The sequence below is a fragment of the Nicotiana tabacum genome, chromosome 4, assembly GCF_000715075.1.
Source record: "Nicotiana tabacum cultivar K326 chromosome 4, ASM71507v2, whole genome shotgun sequence".
Lineage (NCBI taxonomy): Eukaryota > Viridiplantae > Streptophyta > Magnoliopsida > Solanales > Solanaceae > Nicotiana > Nicotiana tabacum.
In genome coordinates this window covers 8,069,088-8,092,089 of record NC_134083.1, presented here as the reverse complement: position 1 = coordinate 8,092,089, position 23,002 = coordinate 8,069,088, and the positions used below count along the sequence as shown (strand labels likewise).

Genomic DNA, 23,002 nt, shown 5'->3' with positions numbered 1-23,002 from the left:
AAAGACGAAGAGAACTCTCTTTTCTTGGCATTATTAGTTTTTATCTGTTCAAACCATTTATCTAAAACAAGTGATGAGCACTATTTAGACCTTTCATATTTTCGTTTGGTTGTATTGAAAGGAAACAAAATTAACTAATGTAGTATTTTATTTTATTTTTGGTGGGTTAAGATCCCCTCCCGTATTTCTGTGGGAAAGCGGTTAAACATTCTATTCAGTTATCACGCGCAAATTTCTAACCGCACAGAAGTTTCCTCTTCTAGCAAACAAATAGTCGGACACAAACAATATCATGTTAGTATTATTTAGAGCTAATTTTTTTCTGTATTCAATATGCAATTATTATGACAATACAATCTCAACTAGAAGCGAAGAACGAGATAGGCAATACGCATAGATATTTCCAACAATATTTTTGTTGTAAAACGTTGCGCTGCGGTGAGAATCTAGTTAGAGCTAGTTGAACCATATTTGATCAAGAAACCAATGGCAACGGAAACGACCACAAATCCACCCTTAGGTTCACAGCATAATCCGTTGCATTCAAATTAAGGGAAGCAAAGTAGCAAACAAGTCTAGCGCTTAGAAACCCATAGTACATGAAGTCGCAACAGTCACAATATTGGATATTAAGTTTCTTAAAATCTGCCAGAAGTCGCTGTTGTAAACATCAACTGGAAAGCTAGTAATATGCTTATGATAAGAAAAAGGGACCGTTAATTTAACTTAGTTCCAAAAATTAGCTCGTGAGGATCTCATGAGTTTATGCAATCCGTCAAACTATGTGAAACACTGTAACACACCCAAACGCCTAGGCCACAATCGGAGCGTGGATAACATAAAATGGGACCTCAATATTGGGAAACACAATAAAAGAGATGTGTCATGCTCCGAAGATCATACGTCACGAGAAACGATCACAAAATGCCAACTATTCACACTCAATAAAATACATTGATAGAGCGAGAGAGATTTAAACTTCTATATCTCCATTATAACAAAGCCCCATGACCCTACGGGGCTCAAGCTGATACAAATACACCATGAACAAGCGTTTGGAGGAGAAACGGAGAAGAGAATAGAGGGAAAGGGGAGGAAGGGAGCGAGAATCACATAGAACTCAACTGTATTTTGGAGTCAATTTTGTATTCAAGAAAAGCAGCTTTGAATTTTGCCACTATAGAGTAGAAATAACACAGAAGCACGTAAGAACAACAGAAACATGGAAGATTAGACGCCAAACATTAAGTCCACAATTTTGGACACCACAGATTTGGCTGGGGTAGCAACAGATCCAGATGATTGTTTTGCACTGTTGCTGCCATTTTGTAGATAGTGAGGATGAGAGGAGGTTTGAAATGGAATCGGATCATTGCTTTTACTGGAGGGAGTATGGGGTAAAGGTATAAATCCCTGTTTGTTGAGCCTACAATTCAGTGCCTGACGTTGTATTGGATCCACTGGTTTAACTCCGATCATAAGAACTCCATTTATCTGCATACCATTTTTGCTAAGAGCTTTTTGAGCATCAGCACGATTCTGCACCACAAAAATAGAGAAAATAAGCCACAGCTTTATGGTACTGAAAAGCTTTACTTTCCAGAAGACTAGTGTTATTGGTATCAACTGGAGAGAAAAGATCCCACAGAGAAAAACTAATACAGTGAGGAGCTCCCAAAAAAAGAAAGTGCATACTGCAGAGAATACACAACATGGGCATTGCAAGTGACATGGTTTAGCCAAATGCAAATGGCCACAACTTATTGGCTTCATGGCACAGGTAGAAATCAATCCAAAGACCATGAGCAGCGACCGGCAAGGTCGCACCCAGCATAGCTACGGAGACAAACACAAAGATAGGCGACTTTTTAAAAGAAGTTAAAACCAAAGTTCATAGCACTCTTACTTTAACAAATATAGTTGGCATAACAGCAAATCTGCAGTTGCAGAAGCAAAGAGTCAACCAAAAGAAGCCCTTCAATCTTCATTGAAATTCACAGAACTTGACACTAACATGACAAACGGAATTTGTAAATTTTTTTGGTTACTTATGAAACACAAAGTTCCTCAGTCAAACACTGTGTCAGTTAAGCATATACATAAAGTAAGCATAATTACGTCTGGAAAGGGAAAAAATACATAGGGGTTTCTAGGTACAGGGTCAGAATCACGCAAGATCGTAAAGTCATAACACCTCTAGATTACAGTAAAGAGGTACTTAGATGAAGGATTTATGTCACTCTTTTCATTCACAATTCAGAACATTTTACAAACAGACGGACAGCAATTAGCTATAAATTGTACTTATATCAGAACGAAAACTGATGCGCAAATACACATAGAATCAAACAAAAAATTAAAGCAACAAGCACTGTAACAATCATCAGTTGAAGGGGAAGAAAGGAGACGTGAGCTGGAGAGAAAGGTAAGCGGAGAATAGGAAAAGGGATAAAACTACAGATTAAATTTTACAAGGAAAGGGGTGAGATTAGCAATATAATGAAAAAGACATAGGGAACATGCCCTAATCCCAGAGCAACAGAAATATTGCTACCAGCACCACTAATCCCAGATCAATACAATACCAAACAGGCCCTTAAGACATCATGAATAAACATGCAAGAACAACAAAATCTTAACATGATAACTTGTTTATAGGTATAAGAAATACCTGATATAGAATGTGCATCCAGTTAGCATCTCTGGGGCCTATAATGTGTTTCAAAATGACGCCACATTTCTCAAATTCCCGCAAAACCACATTGGTGTCAATTGGAGAAAACCTGCATGTAATAATTTACAAAAGGTCAAATAAATAATAAATGGAAGACCGTGGTAAATATAAACAAAGGAAATATGACTAGAAAAATATCAAGTGATCAAAGAATTGAAGTGGCAAATTGACTTCAATCAAGTACTAAGTTTATAGAAATCAAGGGAGAAAAGCCCAAATATCTCAACTAGTCACGAATAGTATATTAATGAGAATACAACCGACACGAGAAACACCCAGCAAATGTGACAAGTGCAGAAATTTAGTGTCCCAATAGAGCATCTCAAAGAGAGTAAACGGAACACATAGATAAGATAAGTTTATTGTATCCGTATAGGTATTTTGCAAGCAATTAATCCAGCTAACACAACTAAAATAGATCTGTCTCCTTTTCTTGAAAAATCTTTGATGCAAAATAAACAGGAAGGCAAGATAGAGGAGCAGAACTGTTTCTCCCTCCAAAATGATATATACATTGCTCTTATTTACAGGGTGGACATGAGAAGGGAATTCATTACAAGAAGGAAGTAAAGAATAAATTGCAGCTACATCCATGGAGCCTTTAAACACTCAATCTTCTCAATATCGCCAGGAAAAAGTTTTCCAATGAGGGCATTTGTTCCGTTCTGGAATAACCTCAGTACACCAAGGGAGACAGAGAACAGAAGTCAGAACGGATCAATGTTCCTCTTCTTTTTCAAGCACGGATGCAATGCGAAAGGATGAGAGAAAGTTAATTTGACAATAACATTTCATTTCCTTCTCCCTGTTCAATTGGATCAATGTCTATTTGTCTTTTATGGAGAATTTGTTGAAAGGATATGATCGTATGTATTTCAAATTAACAGCTTAAATCCTTTTCACCTGTTCGATATACTAAAGAAAATGAGTCAAAAACATTGGAGAACATGTGTATTGAAACCGTCGAATTTTAAAAAATTTAAGTTCAGATCCCCTAAAATTTAAATATCTCCGTCCAGCAGAACCTTACATAATATTAGAATGACTAGGCTACCTCAAAAGATATCCTCAAGAATTCTTGCCATGTAAATTGACACGGGTACATCTAATCCTAGTAGAAAGTAATGACAACTCTAGTGAAGGAGGAAAACAAAAAAGTCAAGGAAAAGAAACAGAAAACATAATAATGGATAAAGTTCCCGAGCATACTTTAAAATGCAACAACGAGGTGCAGAAGTAACTTAAAGGAGCTAGCAGGCAAAATGAATATTATGTGGCATCAAGGAGTTTAAGACACACTAAAGAATTTTCATCAAGATTCTACTACATGCTAGCCTAAGCCTAACTATGAACATAAGTGAAAGAACAGCCAATAAAGTATGAAATACAGAAGCCATACCCATAAACTGTGACCCATTCTTCCTCATCGAGGTTTCCCACAGGGAATGAGTTCTTCCTGATCTCTGGCCTTGCAACTTCCCTTGGTTGAGGTAAAGTTATCAAAGCACCAGGATGTACGACGCCTTCGACTGGTGAACCTTTTCCTTTGTCATCCTGCTCAGCACTACCACTACCCTTCGAGGGGGACCACCAGCTCAAACTCGGCAAGGGGCTTTGCTGACTCTGTTGCTGCTGCTTACCCATCAATGCATACGAAGTGCTCGCCTCAGACCTCGTCTTAGGAGTTGCAAATTCCCTTCCTGAAGTTTGTACTGGGGTTCTAGGGTCCGACTTGATTTCTGGTGAAGTAACATAATCAGGAATCCCAGATTCCGGAGAGACTTCTGAGCGATCTTCAAGGGTAAATACAGGTGGTGGTGGGAGATCTGAGCTGGAAAAGTTCTCACGCCATAAGGCAGAAACAGCTGCTGCCTGACCTGGGGTACTAAATTTTGACCCTGATTTTCGAGAGGATATAGGCGTTGCTAAATCCTGAAAGAACAATGATTGCCTTCCAGATTTTGGGGTTCGCACTGCTGTACTCATTTCTCTTCTCAGCCCTTAAAGATATAATCAAACACTCAGAGTTCGAGAATTAACTAACAAAGCTACAGGATATGCCGGTAAGTATATAACCTAGAAATGCCCTGGCTAAGAGAAAACGAAATACATTAAATTTGTGCCATGGGATTGATACAGTTTCGCAAACTTGCATTCAATAATTTGGTTTTATTGAAGTCCGATTATAGAAAGAATGTAACTCAAAATTTCCAAGAGCTTGACTACGCAGAGAGAAAAGAGAGTACCTGAATAGCGCGGAGAGACTGCCGGTGGTGGCCTGAGATTTGAAAATTGGAGGGTTTTAGGTTGCAGAGCGCGAGAATGAATAAACCCTAGAATTTTGATTATTGTGTGAATTCAATTCAAATAAAGGCGTTAGCTCAACGCCAGCGGTGGCTTTCAACCAAATGACTCTCACTGTCCTTCTGATTGAACTCTAAACCAAATTGTGTCCGGGGTATTTTGGTCTTTCATCATTTTTCCTAAACTAAGTTTCAAAAATATATTATCTCTCAAGTGAGTGTCTCAATTGTCAAACTTCAATCGCTAATAAAGAAGAAAACTCTTTTCAATTCATTTTTAGCCACGCAGAAAAGAGAGAGCGTTTTTGTTTGGATAATGATAATTTTAGCGGATTCAAGGAGCGTGGCGAGAGAATAAACTTATCTATCTTTGATCAAATTTCTCTATTCAAGCGTTAGAAATTGATGAAAAACTTTTAATAGGGAGTATTTATCCGATAAACACATACTCGCAAGTCGCACTTAATATTTATATCAAATTAAATTATGTAACTTTAGCAATTAAAAATTAATATGTATTATAATTCTAGTAATATTTTTGCTTATAACAATCATATTTGATAACGGTTTTAAAACCAAGTTCGACTTGGGCTGCTTAGTGGATGGTAGCAATGTTGGTGGAGAAAGAGGAGGAGGAAGTGAATACCGGTGGAAGATGGGGGAAGAGTGGCCACCAGAAAATATGACAGGCATATCTTGCATTTATTAATTTAACGTAAATATCGAGTACAAATAAATTTTAATTGTATTATGCTTCTTTTATGATCTAGATCAATCGAATCACTGAATTTCAAATGCTTAATGGATAAAGCAAAATATAAAAATATTCTTGAGATGATAAATAATTGCACATTATCGGAAGTCATAAGTATTCAAAATTGTATGCAATAAATTTGTCGCCTTTATATGTGAACTTGGCAAGACCAGAACACAGCTGATACCTTTACCGCCAAAAATTATATGGAGCCAGACCATTCATTAATCTCCATGCATAGATATACTATTAGTTGGATGAAGTAATTTCGTCAAATTTATTAATTTCCCAAAGAAAACGAGAATATTAAGATCACTTGGTAAATGGTTGAATCAATCAACCGACAGGGAAATTATTTTGGCCTTTTCACTCAAATTTTGTTTAATAACAAAATTATGGGTTATTGAAAATTATCAACTACAAGGTTCCTTAATCCACCAACAATAACAGAAATCTGTAAGTCGAGAAGATTAAAAGAATGATCTACTGTGAAAATGTCTACTAAAGCTTTTTCTGAAATTGAAAAGTTGGTAAATGAACAACTACGTACTGGCTACTGCAATTGAGGCAATGGAATATAAATTGTATAATCATCTTATACATTGTCAGTAAACAAAGCTAATTAACTCCTAAATATTTTTAAATGAAAAGAAGAATTCATGATTTCCACAATACCGAAATACTAGGAACACTTGAATGCCAACGGATCATAAAACGTTACATGGTAAAAGCAAATAGAAGCTGATATATGTAGCAAATTGAAATGTTGCATCTTTATTTCGAGATAGTACTAGTCGAACCCTAATTTGTTTGGGGTTGAGGCGTAGTCGTTGTTGTAGTGAAGTTTCAAAAGGGAGCAGAGAGTGGTTCCTTAAGCTTAGATTGATCAGGCGAGTCTATTATTGCTGAAGGACACGAGCATTGGCAAGATGCCTCTATTACCACGTTTGTCTTCATTACTTGGACTGCGCAATCTTCTTCTTTGCAGTTTTCGACTGAATGTGCTTCCTCAATTAGCATTAGCGCCTCCTTTATTTCAATAACTGCCTTTCTTCCCTATGGTGCGTACATTTGCGTTTTGAAATCCCAGAGGCAGAAAACAAGAAAGAACTCTCGTTAGAAAAGGCGATGTAAGCGAACACAAATTTAAAATTTTAAGTCAGTAACGTGAAATATTACTACAGCCACTACTCGTATGATAACACTTTTTAACTATATATACATATAGCTTGAGTCAACTGATGCAGGTGCATTATCCCCCTAGCTATAAGGCAGAAGAAATTTAAGATCTAGAGTCAATGAGTTCAGAATGAATGTAATCTTATTTATGTCACACATATATTTTACTTTTGTTCGAGTTAAAAGTAATAATTTTAGTTAAACCTGTAAAACCCGTCCTAAATATGCTATGATATAAGGTAAAGGTCCATCCGCTAGTATATGTCTAAGCACAACTATAAGATTGTACAAATTAGCAATAGCAAAGCATATATATGTGATGGCTGCAGACCTCTACAAATATATTTGATGCTTCGTCCGATTCTGTATTCTGCACTATGTCAACAGCAACTTCCTGCATTATTATCATAAATTAAACAAATCATAATAAATTTTTTTTTAAAATGGTGAAAGAATATAGTGATAGTGAAATCAACAAATTAAACTAGAGAGTGGAGGCATTACTCGGGCGAGGTTAAGTTGACCTTGATTCAGTGTCTTAGGCTCCATTTCAATGGAGCAGCAAAAATTTGCCATGAATAAATGGATAAAAATTCAACAACAGAAATGAAAGAAAATAATAGGCCACTGCCCATCACAAAACTTAAGATGAAATTAAAATGCCAACTCGCAACTGCTAAATAGTACTCCAAAATATAGCTAAGGAAAAGCTGGTGAAGTATCCAATGGGAGTTCACGGAGTCTTGTTTGATGAAATTGAGGTGGGGATTTAAGGGAAATGGAGAAAACCAAGTAAAAGTCTTCTATTTTAGCATAATGCATTTACATCTCGTGAATATGCACTGGATTGAAAATGAGATCAGTGACTTATTGAAGCAGAAGAAATGAAGAACAAGATCTTCACAAATCACGAGCCCAATGCCTTCTCTCTTTAATTAGTTGGTTGAGGACCTATCAAAAGGCGATCTTCTTTTGTTGGATTACAAAATTGACTAGTTAAGTTTGCATTGGAGATGGCACAATCAATCTCTTTTAGTAATATGCCCAACTCGTCCAAGTTTAAATGGGATGGATATGACTAGTTTATTGACTTGAGATATGAGTGAGAGCCCGAAATGACTCATCAAATTATTGGGTCAAAACGGATTAAAATCGTGCACCCGACAGGTCAAATGCAGCTTAACTCCAAAAATACAACAACAAATTAGGAGATTGAAGATTATGTAAATTTAGAAGAGTGGACGCTCAATACAAAGACTAATAATATAAGGGGCTAATTTCACTGATGGTCATTGAACTATCTTTCAATTTCACTAAAGTCATATAACTATTTTTTGTCACTTAAAAGTAACTAAATTTTATCATTGTCACTTAAAAGTCATTTTGCCTCAAACCTCTACCATAAATATGACATGCATTAAATTTTATGATAAAAATCCAAAAATAAATGTCACATAAGCTAATATGGGTCATACCCATTTTAGATTCATTTATCCTTTAATGTGATTTGATCCATAATCCAAATGAGTTTCGATAAAAATAAATATTAATTTCACATTAGTTTAAAATGACTATCCTATACTACAAGTTTGGCCTTTTCTGTCACAGCACATTCATATTTATTCTATACTAAAATAATCTATGCTAGAAAATTCTTATTTTGTTTGTACGCCCCATCTGAGTCATTCATAATTATTCTATACTAAAATAATCTATGCTAGAAAATTCTTATTTTGTTTGTATGCCTCATCCGAGTCATTTTAAAATACTATTGTATACAATAGTATTTTAGCTTCAGTAGAGTTATAAAATGACTCGGATGGGGCGTACAAACAAGATAAGAATTTTCTAGCATAGATTATTTTAGTATAGAATAAATATGAATGTGCTGTGACAGAAAAGACAAAACTTTGTAGTATAGGATAATCATTTTAAACTAATGTGGAATTATTATTTTTTTTATCGAAACTCATTTGGACTATGGATCAAATCACATTAAAGGATAAATGGATATAAAATGGGTATGACCCATATTAGCTTATGTGGCATTTATTTTTGGATTTTTAACATAAAATTTAATGACATCTCAGGGGTTTGAGACAAAATGACTTTTAAGTGATAATGATAAAGTTTAGTTACTTTTAAGTGACAAAAAATAGTTATATGACTTTAATGAAATTAAAAGATAGTTCAATGACCATCAATGAAATTAAAGTTGGGGTGAAAATGACACCACATAGCCACTTCTAAGCATGTTGTTTAAAATATATCCATAATCTACAATGTATTTAAAAATTAGTCAATTCGTTCAAACTCCAGGCCAAGGTGTCCTGAAGTTCGAAAATTAGCATGTTATAAATTAAATTAGCACATCAAAAATTTAGGACACTAAGTCCTAAATTCCAAATTAGCCGCTCTATTCATGATACCAAAATTCAGGATACTTAGTCCTGAAATTTGGGTAAATTAGATAATCTTTAAGTACATTGTAAATTATGAATAAATTTTAAATATCATGCTTAAAAGTGAATGTTAATGCACTTCGCCCAAAGTTGGGTCATGTTGGATAGTGGAATTATGATATTAGACTCATCTTGATCCAATCTATTTTGATTCATACAAATTTTGGCGAGTTGGATCATAATCTATTTATTCATTTATTTCGTTTATAACGACCCAAATTTAATCCAACTTGCCCATTTGCAATCTATATTTGAGCATCATGATTGATTCATGGGTTCTCCTGGGTCAAGTTTAATGGGCTACAAAGAATATTGGGCGGCTTTCATATCAATCCTAAGTCCGACGTAATCAAAACTAAAACTCAACATTCCTCGAAGGGAAATTGACACCGGTAACAACATATAAGAGGAATTGACAAAATTTGGCCTTAATTTATGTTGGTAAAGGCAACCACAAAAATATTAGCATTGTATAGCCAAATCCCAAAAAACATACTTCCTATTTATTCTCTCTCTCTAACCCCCCCCCCCTCTCTACCTATCTTTTCCGTTTCCCTCTCCCTCTCTCCTCATATTTCTTCCTCTTCTCTCTTTTTTCTCTCTCTCATAGATTAGGAAAAAATTATTACAAATTATGCACAAAAATCAGTGGGATGAAAAGGTAAGGTTGATCTCACATTAGAGAAAATAGAAAAAAAAAATAGAGTTCAATTCTCTCTCTCTCTCTCTCTCTCTCTCTCTCTCTCTCTCTCTCTCTCTCTATTTTGGTTGTTGTTGGATTGAACAAGTGGGTGTTGGAATTGTTTGAAAACACCTAGACGATGCTATATACAAAATTTGAGCAAGATTAGAAGTGATTTAAACTTGTTTCAGATAAAAAATCAAACCTAATAAATCCAACTACGACATGTATATATCATGTTGTGTTCGTGTACATCAATGTATATCACACACAGGTTTTTACGGATGTCTTTGTATATCATATTGTATATAACACAAATTTTCATGGATATACATATGATATACATGAGATACCACTACGTGAGAATATACACAGAATACAATGGAGGGATATACAGGTGGAGTCGTCTTGAAACTCAAGTTTTCAATCTGAAATGGGTTATACAAAGAAGAAAAATAAAATTTTGATATGCGCGTTGTTGTTATGTTATACATTGTGATATACAAACAACATAGTTATTATTGTATTATATATATTTGGATATACAGATAAAAAACTAGAAATATGATTTAGAGAAATTTGGGAGATTTTTTGGATACTATTGAAGAAAATGTAACCTAATTTCTAGGATGATGGATGGTATGAGAGAAGAGAGAGAGGGTTTTAATTTTTTTTTTTTGCTATTTTTAAGGAAAATAATTTTGATGGAGCTTATTTTTTAGGATAATTGTTGAACCATTAGAAGAAAGAAAATAACTTTAGGCTATTATATGCCAGATGTTAAATGTAGGCTTTTTAATGCCAATTGTTGGACCCAGTTGTCATGTCATGCCACCCTTCCTCAAATAGGCGTCACCCCGTACTATTCTAATAGGCCCTTATATCTTTTAGAAGAATTAACCCAAATAGTCGTCCACTTAATCTTTTAAACTAAAAATAGTCGGAATATATATATATCTTTTATGTTTTTCAGGTCAGACAAGCTTATTCCCGAACTCCCAATATAGAAAATGCACTGTTACTGAAATTACAAATCAATTTCTGCAATGAATCAACTCCAATGGGTAGTTAGTATGAGTTTTTCATAGGAATGCAAACGGTAGTCCATGAAAATATAACTCTGCTCAACTCGCACAGGTTTGGACGGTTGGGCTGGGCACATATTCATTGGCGGGTCAATTTGGACCAAATTGGGCAGCCTATGTTATCCATATTGACTTTGCACCAATAACTACTCCTTATCTCGTCAGGGTTTCAACTAAACTCGCATGTTATCATCTAAAAGAGAAAGCTGGAGTTTAGCCATTAACTAAACAGATTTACATATATGCTGACCATCACAATATTTTAGTTTTACATTAAGGGGAACATATTTTAGATGATTAACTTCTATTAGGGGTGGCAAACGAGGGTCGGGTCCGATATGGCACGGGTCGAAAACGGGTAATGAAAAAACGGACAAAGTGTCCGACGCGACTCATATTTAATACGGATAAAAAATGGATCAATCGGCGGAAAATATGGGTATGGCTTAATGAATATGATCACTTTTGAGAGAATTCTTCCAAACTTGAGGAACCCCCAATTTGAGGTTTTACAAATGTTAAAGTTTAATCCATTAATTATCCATTGGTTATCCATTTTCTAAATGGATAATATGGTTCTTATCCATATTTGACCTGTATTTAAAAAGTTCATTATCCAACCCATTTTTTAGTGGATAATATGAATGATTAACTATTTTCATTTAACCATTTTGTCACCCCTAACTTCTATCAACCCTCTGCTTTCTGTTGTCTTTTCTGCACATGCGAGCTGTGTCCAAAAGCATGTGCCATATCTTTTAATTTTGAGCTGTAAATTTGGATTTGAACCTAACTTCTTTGGCCTGTTCCCATTGTTAAGCCTGAAATTCAACTAATCTTTAACTTAGAGAACCTACTCATTGTGAGCTTATTGCGAATTTGACATGTCCATATACGTGATGTGAGTGTGACAAAGTGGAGGTCATAACATGAGAGTGAGTCTCTTCAGTCTATAATCCTAGTTTAAGTAAGTAATTTATTATCTAATTAACTTCAAATGTCCGAAATCTGAAAGTTAGCCAAAATATTATACCAAGCTTGCAAAAAGAATTGGATCACTTGATAAAATTGCCTTTAAACGAATTGGCATTCAATATTCGCCCATGCATACAGCTTCAAAACTTTAGGAAAACATACAACCCAAAATGACAATCATTCTCAGCTACTTTAATTTATAGCCACAAACAAAATTTAAAAACGATAAACTTTTACTGACATTCGATATTTATATCAAATCAATAAGAACAAAATTATATATATTTTTTATGCACATATTTATCACTTAACTGATATATATTTCAACTTTAATTTGTAGTGACTAAACTTTAATTTCTTAAAAATATTAAGTTTTGAAACCATAATTATAAAAGTTGAGCATCTATTCGGTTTTCAATAGCTATGAGTGCAGAAATTTTGTTAGTTAAGTTTGTTTACTACTTTTATGCAGGAATATAATCAAGGATATGTGACAGGTAGACTAAACAATTAAGGAAAGATCATTTTCTAAAGTTCCTTCAGCGCGCGTCTTGTCCAATTAAGATTTCTAATTAGAATATTATCAAAGTTGATTCTGTAATTTTATAAACATAGGCCAGCCTACGGACTTGGCGTAATAATAATGTGAAATTAAAGAAGTCATGTGACTCCCACCTTTGTGCTGGTGCCTATCTTTTTTATATAACCACTTCTTTTATATCGGTGGTATTCGTTATCAACTATCCCTCATAAGCATATATATATCGAATAATTATATTCAACAAAATTTAAACAAATGAAAAGAAATAATCTAATGTTTCTTTCTCCACTTTTCTCTATTCATTTAGTGGGATACTTTTTTCTTGATAAATTTTTCATATAGACATATTTGAATTTTGATCATTACGGTTCATTCACTGCTCCTTTGCAATTCGTTAGACTGGTTGGAGCAGTATCATTATATCACTCATTACGTGAAAGAAGATTTCCCACCAAACTTTTCCAATTAGCAAATTAAAGCAATTTAGCACTGGCTATCAGCTTTTATTTGGCATTATATATCAACAACTGATGATCAATTCACTTGCCTAATGATGTGGTCTATTAAGTTTCCACCAAATCCATAATTTGATTTGACGCCCTTGCACACTCATCCTTTCCCACTATATTTAAAAAAGAAAACTACCAAACCAAAGGAAATAAAGTTTCATATTTACGAAAATTACACTGTTGTAGGTAATTTGATATATTTATAAGATTATAAAATCCTACTAGTTCTTATGAGAATTACCTATAAATATCTTTTGTGCCACTTAATATATGTTGTAACAAATCCCATTGTCATATAAGTTAAACTCTATATCAAAATTACCAAAAATGTGCAAGTCCTATGGAAAAAATAGGGAAATATATATTCATGTCATGTGTAATATTGTAAAGAGTCACAGTCACAAAAGGGGGGTATAGGTGGGGAAGGAGGAGACAAGAATAATTGCAACGTATTACCAAATAACATGGAAAGATCCCTAGAGACATGAACTCTGATCAATACCCACCATTTGGCCTTTGGATATATTATCCACAGCAACTCTGCACACACAGTAGTCATGCATTTCATTTCACTGCATGTGCCACTTCTTTCTTCTTCCACATGCATGTCTACCACCACCCCACAAAAACAAAAACAAAAAAACAACAACATATGTGTACTGACTATCAACGTATTTTAACTTCTTGTTGTAATAAGTAGTGTATTTTATTTTTTCAATTTATTGTATATGGCCTATCTGTTGTAGCTTATTTCAACTTGTTGTAGTTATTTTTTAAGTGACATGATATTATAAGAATTTTACATATAGAAGTTAAACTTGTAGCGAAAAGCAGAAAACGAAAGAGGATCCAATAATAAGTGCAGAAACATATATGGTCAGTTACATTCAGATGACTCTATCCCTAAGCAATACTGCATACAGTGTGTTGCTGGAAGTTTCTATGCGTACATACATTGTACCTTCAAGTACTATTTATTTTTGTGGGTTCGTATTGATTAGCTACCCATGCAGGAATAGTTGGCTCCCATACTTGTCTCTTTCACTTCATTTTTCTTGTTTCTTCACGTACTATCCGATATACATTAGAGATAGATCAGTTGTAGAGTAATAGTAAAGTTGTCTTCGTATGACCTATAAGTCACGAGTTCGAACTGCGAAAATAATTACATTAATGCTTGCATTAGGGTGAGTTGTCTATATCACACCTTTAGAGCACAAGTCTTTCCTCGGACCCTCCGTAAATGCGAAATACTTTATATACCAAATTGACCTTTAGAGTTGTGGGAGTGAGAATGTTAGAATTTTATTTAAATTGAAAAAAGAAGAAGAATTAACTTCAATAGCCATACACCCAGCCGTTTAAAATAAAAGTAGCCGGCGAATATATAATACATGTATAATTCATATATAATCATGTATAATCAGTGTATAATATATGTATACTGGCTTGAAAAAGTAAAGGGTGAATCCAGCCGGTTATTTGTGTAAGAATCCCAAAAACTGGGATTGTTACATAAATTGCCGGTCAGATTCACTGTTTATTTTTTCTAGCCGGTATACATTACCGATTATACATAGTTATACATATATGATACATGAATTTTACATATATTATACATTCGCAAGCTATTTTTAATTTTTTGTACTATTTGAGTTGACCCGTATATCCTTGTTCAGTAGTTTATGCTTTTCCAAATAGTTGTAATCTTTATGCGATTTCACCTAAAAGGAGTCAAACAGTGCAAAGAAGAATTGTGCTGCCTAATACATCCTCCAACCTACATTTTTGCACCATGTATATTAAAGTCGTAGTCCCTCCGCTTTATTTTGCGTGTATGTTTACCCGAAAAATGGATAGCAATTGAATTTATACGTAGTTCTAAGGATATACGGTATAACTTGGTACAAATTGAGAAAAATAAGTAAATGAATATCGAAATTAGCTGTAAAAGAAAAATGAATGCAAACTGAATGAATTAGTTAGCCTAAGCCTTCAAGTTTTGTCATCTTCAAATTAAATGGAGAGTGATTGATAGAGGAACAATATGACTAAATATCAAAGCCCAGAAAAGGATAGTATTTGCTTTATGTTCTGTAAATCGCAATGAATCTGACCCCCTCTACAAATGATAACAACCCTTAATATATTGGAGGAAATTCTATTTTGGATATAATTAAAAATACATAGTGGGGATTTTATGATAGATTAATTAATTAGTCTCTCCTTGATTTGAGTCGTGATTTCCGCCGAGATTCTCCCCCTAATTGCGGCTATAATGGCTTTTTTGTTTCTTGGCTCGATCTCGATCTTGGCTGATCTCGATCCTCATAGTTTTAGTTTCCTAGAGGCGCTTATCAAAGCGAGCGCCAATTTTTCTAGGTGGGGATATCTAGTTTCGGCCTCTCCTTAAGTCCGGCTGACATAATAAATGGAAAACTACGTATCTCGTTCTTCCCGGACTAGGACTCCACTTACTGCTACCTCTGATACTGCCAAATATAAGTAAAGTTGTTCGTCCGCCTTTGGTGTGTGAAGCAGCAGATAGCTCAATAAGTACCGTTTAAGCTCTTCCAAGACCTGCTGGTATTCCGAGGTCCATGTGAAATTATTTTTCTTTTTTAGCAACGAGAAAAATCGGTGGCCTTTATCGGAGGACCTTGAGATGAATCGCCCCTGGGCGGCCATGCGCCTGGTTAACCTCTGTACGGACTTTACATTGTCTACCACTGTGATGTCATCGATAACTTTGATTTTATCGGGATTGATTTCGATTCCTCGGTTTGATACTACGAATCTGAGAAATTTGCCTGACCTGACCCCGAATACATATTTTTTCGAGTTTAGCTTCATGTTGTACTTCTTCAATACACTAAGAGTTTCCTGCAAGTGCTTTAAATGGTCCTGTGCTCGCAGGGACTTAACTAATATGTCATCAATGTAAACTTCCATAGATTTTCCTATTTGATCTTCGAACATCCGATTTACTAGGCGTTGATAAGTGGCACAAGTATTTTTTAATCCAAATGGCATTACATTATAGCAGTACGTACCATACTTAGTGATGAACGAGGTCTTTTCTTGATCATCTGAGCTCATTTGTATCTGATTTTACCCGGAATAGGCATCAAGAAAACTAAGGATCTCATGGTCGGTCGTGGCATCGATCATGCGATCGATATTAGGCAAAGAAAAAGAATCCTTGGGGCATGCTTTATTCAGATCTTTGTAATCTACACACATTCTAAGCTCGTTTCCTTTTTTAGGGACTACTACTACGTTTGCTAACCATTCGGGGTATTTTACCTCACAGATTGACCCTATTTTTAGAAGCTTGTTTACCTCGTCTTTGATGAAAGCATGTTTGACCTCGGACTGGGGTCTTCTTTTTTGCTTTACCGGATAGAACTTCGGATCCAAGCTTAGTCTATGGGTGGTGATTTCCGATAGGATCCCTGTCATGTCAAGATGGGACAAAGCGAAGCAATCCATATTAGCTATAAGAAATTGAATAAGCTTTTTCCTGAGCTTGGGATTTAACCCCGTGCCCAGGTATACCTTTCGTTCGGGCATATGTTTGATTAAGACATTGTATACGGTCTAAATCGAGTTTGCCCTTCGTATGACTAATCGAGATTGGAACATGATGGTCCGAGATTCATCATTGTAATATCGAGCCATGATACGAAGTTAGGTTGTCGAGCTCGAGCCCCAGAGACCGATCAAGATCGAGATCGGCCAAGATCGAGATCGAGCCAAGAAACAAAAATAAAATGTTATAGCTGCAATTAGGGGGAGAATCTCGGCGGAAATCACGGCGCAAATCAAGGAGAGACTAATTAATTAATCTATCATGGGATCCCACTATTTATTTTTAATTATATCCAAAATAGGATTTTCCCCACTATATTAAGGGTTGTTATCATTTGTAGAGGGGGTCAGATTCATTGCGATTTACAGAACATAAAGCAAATACTATCCTTTTCTCGGCTTTGATATTTAGTCATATTGTTCCTCTATCAATCACTCTCCATTCAATTTGAAGGTGATAAAACTTGAAGGCTTAGGCTAACTAATTCATTCGGTTTGCATTCATTTTTTTTTACAGCTAATTTCGATATTCATTTACTTATTTTTCTCAATTTGTACCAAGTTATACCACGTATCCTTAGAACTACGTATAAATTTAATTACTATCTGTTTTTCGGGTAAACAGTTCGGCGCTCACCGTGGGGCTAAGAATAATAGTGGTTATTTGATACGAATCTCTGTAAAACACATTATTTTACACTTGCTCTTGGAAGTATCTTTGATTTCAGGCTAAAAATGACGAACCTCAATTAATGGCCCTACCTATCGACAACGAATCTGGCCATCAAGATGAGAATAACAACGTGACGCCCGAGGAGGAAAGGCCACCCGTTGACCCCGTTGGGACTCGGGTCGTGGATCCAATTGATGTTAATTCGCATGTGGCCATTGAAGCGAACCAACATTCCAGCCCCGAAAACAACATTCATGGTGGAACTCGATCTGCAATTCGAAATACCCAGAATATTTTTATTTTATGTGTCTTAATTAACGAAATGTATAATATATTAAAATATTTTTAAATCTTGTAATTTTAAATATATCGTATCTACAAAATCGAAATGCCATGCATATATATAGTAGTATCACTTAAAATAGTTGGAACGTTACGAGCAAATAATGAGGAGATTGGGGTGAGATAACGTAGTGGACCCCGTAGAAGTGCAAATGTCTAGGATCGGGTAGACAGTTAAATAGGGGCCAAACATTATTGTATTAGAATTATTTTAAATAATTATATCTCGTCCTTTGACCGAGGGTATCCCAAAATTTAATTTACGTAGTACTACCACTACATATCATAAAATTAACAATTTATTTTTCCTTTAAAAATTTCTACTGGTTCAAAACTATTCCTCGTTCTTTTCCCACATTGATTCTCACCGCAATTCCATGTAGCTACTTCGTACACTGCACGATAGTTCTTCATTTTTTTCTCCCCAACACAATTTTGTAGGTCTATGCTCACTGAAATCTATGCTATGTACTCCTTTGTTTATTCAATTTATATTTATTAGAGAAACTATGGGTCAATATCATTGATCTATGGATGTAGTTGTACCTCTGCTTAAAACTATTAATCAAATTAATGCCATGTTATTTTGGATCAATTTAGTAATATACTTATTGATTTAAAATATATGTAGTTATCAATAGTTGTGTTTAATTTGGGGGTGTCAATGAATATTTAAAAACCGACTAAACTGACCGAATCGTACCGTATCGAACCGATTTTTAGGTATTTTTAAATAAAACTGTAAGTTTTTATATAAATATATAACACTACCGATAATTAGGGTAGGTTTTTTATTTTATGAAAATAAACCGAAAAAATACCGAACCGTACCGAATAAATTTATAATATGAAAAATATATTTATATATTAAGTTTAAAAATAATAAAGCATTATATTTTTTCTTGGGCCTTGAAATTATGAAGCCGTTATGAGCCAACAAGTAATTAAACTCAAAATTCAAATTCCCAAACCTATTATGCTACTCTTATTGAAGCTAAATTATTTCCAGGATATTCAATAGCAAGACAAAAGGTGTTGTAGCGATTATGAGTAACAAATTACAATGTATTGAATATGTATTCCTTTCGTATGATTTTGATTTATCTTTTTAAATATTTAATCTTCTATAAACTTTATTCTTGAGTCCCAGTTTGGTTAATATCTTTCGTATTTGCTTAGTTTCTTTTATGTTATTGTAGAATAGTTGATGAATCTATACTTTAGTCATCTTTCATGTTTTCTTAATTCATTACCTATTTAACTATAAAAATATCTAGAGAGTTTTGCCAAGTCTTATAAAAGTACGTATGTTATTGCATTCTATTTTTACTAGTGACTTATACATGATATTTAAAAAATATTACCGAAAATTAACCGAATCGTACTAATACCGAAGAGAAACCGACATAATTGAGACGGTTTCGAAAAGTCTAGTTTTAGTTATATATATAATATAATAACCGAAAAATTAATATGATACAAATTTTATAAAATAATCGACCGAACCGAACCATTGACACCCCTAATTTAATTAGAGCATTGTACGACTCAAGTATGCATATCTCAAGGAGTAACAATAAATATAAAATTTTAGTCAAAGATAAATTTTGGTGGAATAGATAAATGGCTAAAATGATGAAAAATGGAATAATTGAGATTGGATTTTCGGCCTTTTCTTTTTCCTTCTACTGTTAATCCATTTAAGACCTCTGGTCCTTTGTATAGAGTAAAATTCTTCTTTTCCCTTAATATCGGATAACAATTGAATTTATAAAATGGTTTTAAAGATACGTGATTTAATTTGATACTAAACAACAAATCAAATTGCAATTGAAACTAGTAGTAGAAAAGTGAATGCAAACCGCTTAAGTTGAACAGTCTTAGACTTTGAAGGTTAGCCACCCTCGAGCCAAAAATACTTTTATTGATAACATAACAACAAGAGAATAATAAGAACTTGAAGTGAATAGTAATATACTGCTTTGGGATGCGTGTTACAATGTGTTTTACAAGTAATCAGACCCCCTTTATATAATAAGGGAGTCCTATTTTAGGTACAATTCTATAAAACGTAAAATTCTCCTGGTTTGCTGATTTGCCGGTTCTTTATTAATACGTGCCGAGATTCCCGCCGAAATATCCGACCGGTTATGGATATTTCGGCCTTTCGTTATTTTGGTTTTCTATTGGTTATACCGGCAATGCTTCCTCGAGCTTATTTGGGGTCAAGGTCGATTCCGGGATAATGGGATCAATGTTCTCGAGGACAGACATTTTGACCTTGTGTTCCGGTTCGATGAAACTCGGGGTCGATCTTCAACCACTCGCGTTCCGAGTTCGATCTGTCATGCAATAGTCGAGCTCAATTTCGACCGTATACAGATAGTCCCCTCGTTTTTCGGAGAATAAACGACGAGAAACGATATGAGCTTTCGATTCTCACCTCGGTACTTCGCGTCAGAAACGACAAAATAAACGAAACGTCTCGTCAATCACGTCTTAATGGCATTAAATGCTCGTCAGTTGCTGGTCGGCCACTCTTGGCTTTGAACTGTCATTTAGAAATTATAAATACCCCCTTCTTCATTCATTCAAACTTTACATCCAAATCTTCTCTACTCCTGTTTCTTAGAAATTTCAACACTTCTCAACATTAAATTTCTCGCTATTCTGAAACCCTTTTTCAAGAACTTCAGCTCTGTTTTTATCCCCAACCATCAAGCTTAACCTTTAAACTCCCTCTTTTTTCTTCATATATCAAAGAAATGGTGAAGACATCAAAATTCGTTCCCCCAAAAAAGAAACTCTCTCTACCTCGCAACCGGCTGTAGAGGAAAATGTTTCGTCTGCTGCTACGAAGGAACCGGCACCGGAACCTCCTCTGAAAATGTTCATCCTCGGGGGGTGCCTGACCGGTGCTGATTTTAAGAACGAGAAGCCCTCCTAGGTACCGGGTCGGTGTGAGCCGGTCTCGAAATATATTTGCTCGATCACCGAGGACGTCCTTTCCGAGGTCAAGAAAGATTGCAACTGGGTTAATAAGCACATTGTGGTCCCCAAGCCCAAGAAAGCCATTACTACCCACGTGGAGGGATTTTTAAGTGTCTACACTTATCCCTTCACGCTGGGGCCCTTGGACCTTGTCATTATCGCCTTTTGTAAGAGGTACAAGGTGATCCTTAGTCAAATTCACCATTTTTTTGGGAGTATAGTAATTCTTCTCTATTTTTTTGTAAGCAAGATCGAGGGGTATCCCTTTATCCTCGACTATCTCACACGCCTATATAGTTCCCGACATTATCGAGGGGGACTAATCAACTTGCTTGTCGGTCCAGGAAAGCCCCGTTCTTGAGCATCGATGAAGATCAGGATAGAGGCTGGTTAGGCCGCTTTGTCCGAGTGAAGACCTCAGATTTGATCCCAACCGAGCACATGCCATTCATGAGAAGTGGAACATGACGTGTATAATCTTGTTTTCAAGATTTTGTTCATCGCTTTCCCTTTTCCTCCCTTCTCATCGATGTTTTGTGGTGGTGCAGCTGTTGCTCGGATGCCGAATGCAGTTTCTCGACTCAAGGAGTGGGTCGAGGGCATTGTGTCGCAGAAATCGTATTCTGAGTGCGCATGGCGCGAGCTTTCGAAGGGCCGGTGGGAGGCCCGTTCTCATGGTGAGATTCTTTTCTTGAGTGGATAACACTTAGGTTTCCTCTGTGCTGCTGAGCCCTTACTCATTTCTTTTCTCTTTGCAGGTCTTTCCAAGGATGTCGTAATGAGGCCTCTATCTAGTGACGAGGATTGCCCCGCCGAGTCTCCTTCTCCAAGACAGGGTGAGGAGGAGAAGAGAAAAAGGGCTCCGAGTACTCCAAACACGGAACCAAAAATATCGAGGAGGAGGCTGGTGCGCAAATCCAAAGAAAGCACCAATGCCCGAGAGCTCCCATCGGACTCACTCCATCGACTGAGGGATGAGTCCGAAGAAGAAGAAGAAGCTTTTGAATTGGTGGCCCGCCCGCGAGGCGGTATCGAACTGCCTCAAATTGGGGGGGGATGAAAAGGCAGTGGTCGAGGCCTCCAAACCAGGGAGGGGCAAGGCTGTTTTGCCCCAAGTTAGGGAGGCCTATAAAGAGATCACGGCCGGTGCTTCTCAGGGAGAAGATAACGCCTGGAAGGACGTACTTGGAGTGATAGATCTCTCTATGTCACCTTTTTTTACTGATTCCATGATTAACGAGGCCCAGAGGGCATCCCAACAAGGGCCCCCAAGGGGTGGCAGACCCCTTCCACAACTCTTTTGATGGTTTAGACTCTACCGCCTCGGAGGACATCACCGGGTTGGGTGATTTATCGGTGCTAAGGAAGAGTCCGCCTTTGGGAACCGGCGAGCCTTCTTCAAGTCCGAAACTAGTCGACCTGTTCCCAACTCCAAGTGTGAATCCTGACCGGAAGCGGTCGACCATCATGTCTATTTCGAAGGATGCCCGGGTCCTTTCTGCCCCCGTAGGGATCGCCAGTTATCTTCGGTGTCTGGTGACCGAAGAGGATCAAGCCAAGATGAATGAGGTGAAAGCGCCCTGCCTGTTCAACGAAGCACAACATGCGTTAAATCAGATAACTTTGGATGCCTCTTGACGACCTCTATTATGTACTAAGATTAAGTCGTAAATAATTGTAACTTTTTCATTGTGCTTGCAGGGCTCGGTGCTTCATCACAAAAAATGTTTCTCCGATATCGGGAAGAGTTAAACCAATATGAGGACGAGACTCGAGGGCTTACTGAGAAGAGGGGTGCTTACAAACTTCTCAGTGAGAAACTCCAGGCTGAGCTCAAGGCGGCTCGAAAGGAGCATGTCGACCTGGTCGAGCACGTAAGAAGAGTATTTGAGGTTGGTGACGATGAGTCATATACGGTGGCTAACGGTCCGAAACTGCAGGTCCAAAAGAAACTTGATCAGATCGAGCAACCCCAAGTGGAAGTGGATGCGGTGAAGGCCGAGGCCGAAGAATAAAAAAGAAATATGTATCGCTTAGCCTCGAAAAAGGAGACTGCCCGGGCACAGTTGGCTTCGGCTAAGGTCCATCTTCGAGCTGCGAAGGAATAGGCCTTGGTGCAGGCCAAAACGATCGAGGAGCTTCAATTTTAGCTAAATTCTATTGTTTTCGATCGAGAAAACC

At 36.2% G+C, this 23,002-nt stretch overlaps 1 protein-coding gene and 1 long non-coding RNA gene across 2 annotated transcripts; both read right to left on the bottom strand.

Moving 5' to 3' along the window:
* Nucleotides 1-882: 882 nt before the first annotated feature.
* LOC107792807 (nuclear pore complex protein NUP35-like) lies at nt 883-5,276 on the bottom strand. The gene is made up of 4 exons (XM_016615043.2): nt 4,981-5,276; nt 4,134-4,734; nt 2,672-2,783; nt 883-1,539 (listed from the first exon to the last, which is right to left on the bottom strand). Exons 2-4 carry the CDS (start codon nt 4,718-4,720, stop codon nt 1,231-1,233), a joined length of 1,008 nt encoding a protein of 335 aa, XP_016470529.1. The 5' UTR covers nt 4,721-4,734; nt 4,981-5,276; the 3' UTR covers nt 883-1,230.
* A 1,071-nt stretch (nt 5,277-6,347) lies between these two features.
* On the bottom strand, nt 6,348-7,707 carry LOC107792803 (uncharacterized). Its single transcript, XR_012708339.1, has 3 exons — nt 7,475-7,707; nt 7,302-7,364; nt 6,348-6,847 (listed from the first exon to the last, which is right to left on the bottom strand). It is a non-coding gene; the product is annotated as an uncharacterized LOC107792803 (long non-coding RNA).
* Nucleotides 7,708-23,002: the final 15,295 nt, after the last annotated feature.